Source organism: Trichechus manatus, unplaced genomic scaffold (genome assembly GCF_000243295.1).
Source record: "Trichechus manatus latirostris isolate Lorelei unplaced genomic scaffold, TriManLat1.0 scaffold00013, whole genome shotgun sequence".
Classification (NCBI taxonomy): domain Eukaryota; kingdom Metazoa; phylum Chordata; class Mammalia; order Sirenia; family Trichechidae; genus Trichechus; species Trichechus manatus.
The window spans coordinates 2731267-2734264 of record NW_004443949.1 but is presented as its reverse complement, the minus strand read 5'-3'; the positions used below and the strand labels follow the sequence as shown (position 1 = coordinate 2734264).

The 2998-nt window shown below is 46.1% G+C and overlaps 1 protein-coding gene across 1 annotated transcript in view; it reads right to left on the bottom strand.

Annotated features, from left to right (window-relative positions):
* Positions 1-1231, bottom strand: part of DCT (dopachrome tautomerase) — a 41887-nt gene extending 40656 nt beyond the window's left edge. The window contains exon 1 of the mRNA XM_012554141.2: positions 937-1231. Within this exon, the coding sequence (XP_012409595.1) occupies positions 937-1231 (295 nt within the window). The remainder of the gene's footprint in view (positions 1-936) is intronic.
* Between the last annotated feature and the right edge of the window lie 1767 nt (positions 1232-2998).

Here is a 2998-nt window from a genome sequence, read left to right as displayed (position 1 = left end):
TTTAAAAAAAACAACAAGTCTTATGCAGCCAGCTGCCATAGAAGTGTCCAAGTGCATCGCCAAAGTTTCTGCTTCTGTTTTAGGTTTCAAATGCCAACCAGCCTTTGAGTGTTTATGACTGCTGCGCACAGCTGCCGAGACCTGGAGGGAGGGCTCCTGCAGGGATGTGAGATGGCTGGGAGAGCCAGAGGTGTCCGGAACGGCCAGAGACTTCAACTAAATGGGTAACAAGAGACACTGAGAAACAGTTTTAAATGCCCAGTTCAAACACAGACAAGAGTGAAAAGAGCCATTTTTATGTAATAACAACCATCCCTGCCCAGAGCCATTTTTATCTAATAACAACCATCCTTGCCCCAGCTCGCTGGGGAAGCTTTGTCCCACGACTTCTCTATAACTTTGGCAAAACGACACCCACGTCATAATTTTAACAAGAACGATGGGCCCCACTTGAGAACCGTTCCAATAGTTAGAAGTGCAGAGACCAGGGCTTCAGAACACCTGCCTTGACTTCTTCATTTAGACGCCAAGCCTCACCTGCCCCTTCCACGAGTGCAAACTCATCTCAGAAGGAGGGGGCAATGAACCTGCGTTGAAAGGACTGACTCCCAGTTTCAAAGCTGACTCCAAGCTCTTTAGCTTCCCCTTCCAGCAGGCAAGTCCATGGTATGTTGGCACGTGTTCCTATAACCAGGCTCGCCCATGGAATATTTATTTCGTTCTCATAACTAGATGTACTAGATAATGAAAGACTGTAACTAAAACATCAGCCTTAATTCGTACACTTCCGGCGAAAAAGCAGAACTAGGTTTGTCTTTCAAAACCTAGTCTAACAGCCTCTGTTAATAGCTTCATTTCTTCGTAAGAAGGGACTCCCTTTGGGGCTTACCCCACCTACTCTGAGAGGGGCCAGGTTTGCCCACAGGGGCGTCTCACCTGTGCACCTGCAGGTCCGGTTGAAGAACTTCCTGGGCCACTGCTCGCGGTCATCCTGGTTCCACAGGACGTAGCGGCCACTCCAGGGCCTGGTGTCTGCTTGAACCTCTGTGCACTGGCCCCGGCCCTCCTGTGAACCACAGGTGTTGGCCAGCTCCGTGCCCAGGGGCGGGCAGCACTCCTTGGACGCCAGGCTGCCCACCGTCATGCAGACCCGGGGGAACTGAGCCCAGGTTGCCGGCAGGATTCCACAGCCCAGGCAACCGAACAGAAGCCCCCACCAAAGGGGGCTCATGGCTTTACACCTGGGAGAATCCTCTCTCATTCCACTTCTTTCTCTGCCTGCCGCTCTTTGTTTCTAGCCTGCCTTTCTCCTTGGCCTGGAATCTGGAGCGTTCACTCTGTTCTTTCTCTTTTTTTTTTTTTAATATTTTTGTTTTGTTTCGCACTCTAGCCCTCTCCTCTTACAAAAATACCCACAACATCACAGAACCCACACGTGTACACGTGTGCATGCACATGTACACACTATTTTATGGGATTCAATGAAATGACTCAAACAAATGTAATTTCATTAGAAGCGCCTCTAGCAGCCGAATTTAATGATCTTTTTCCTGGCCGTTAAATCAGGCTTTGTCTAATTGAGTTAATTTACAGAACGCTCCAGTCATACTACTTATTATGCTGGTATTTTTCTGAACGCTCTCCTTTTCTCCTTGACTGTAATTGCCTTGAACTCAGTTCAAAAGCCAAACACCACACCGCCTTTATTCTGTTTGGCTTGCCAAGCCACGGGGCCTCGTGGGGTTTGTGTAACGGCTGGGAGAAGCCGTCATTAGAGGGATTAGTATTAGAGAAATCCTCATTGTTAGCACATGACCCAAAGTGCACAATGAAGTAGATAAAATTTCTGGCTTTGTTTCAAGAGGGCAAAACCATCTTTATCTGGGCTCATGTGCTCCCGCCAAGCTTGTGACCTCAGACTTCCCAGGGAGTCAATAGATGCAGTTAGCTCTTCATGAAAGGCCCTTTACAGACAAGCATGCATTGCTAACTACAATTCACTCATGACTGTTCGCTGACGTGCTAGTAAGACCACTGCAGGAGGTCACACAGCCTCACAAATAAAGAAACATTTATTTAGGTCTGACGTACAAGGAATTGCATTGTTCCGCAATTAGGGATCCTCTTCCCTCCAAATAATAACCTACTATTCTGGCTCATCTACCCAGCAGATTCTTTTAATTACACAAAGTAGCATGCCACCAGAAATTCAAAACTGTCATTCTCTAATTGTAATGAAGGCAGCCGGACAGTTTGGAGTGAGGGCTTACAAGCTCGTCATTTGATTCTTACTAGAAGTTAAGCGTTGTCGATCTTCCGTCTAGCTGGCAGTACCTCCCCAGTGCTTGGGGTGGGGGCGGGGGAGCATGCAGATCAGCCACTGGGGCCACATTTCAGAGCATTTCCTGAGTCTTTTTCATGGCAGGAACAGGACCCTCTCAGTACCACAAGTGCCTGTAGAGACAGCTGATGTGAACTGCTTCAGCCAATTTCTAAGAAAGCTTTTTACTTGGGCATAAAGAAGAAAATGTTATGTTACAAAGCAGATTCCTAATGTTAAAAACAAAAATTTTATACAGCTGTTCCTGCTGTTAAGTGTTACCCCCATAATATTAAGCTGTGACTAATTAAACGGCACTTCACAGCTCTGGCTGAGAAGTGCCCCAGACCAATTCAGTCAGAATCTCTGAGAGAGTGTGGCCCCAGGCATCAGTATTTGGTTAAAACTGCTAATGTGCAGGTAGAGTTGAGAAACATGGGGTCAGAATAAAGCACAACTCCAAAAGAAATTTGAACTCAAGTCAGCTAAAAGATGCCATTGATGGTAAGACACTTAAATACCATGTTTTATGCATATAACGCATGTTATTTTCATAAGCGCACTATGCTAACTTTTTTTTACATGTTGCTGACTTCAATTTCTTTTTTGTTTTTTCCTGGCCAGTGGAATTAATGTAACCTGCATAAAACTATATAGGGTCTCTATGAGTTGGAATTG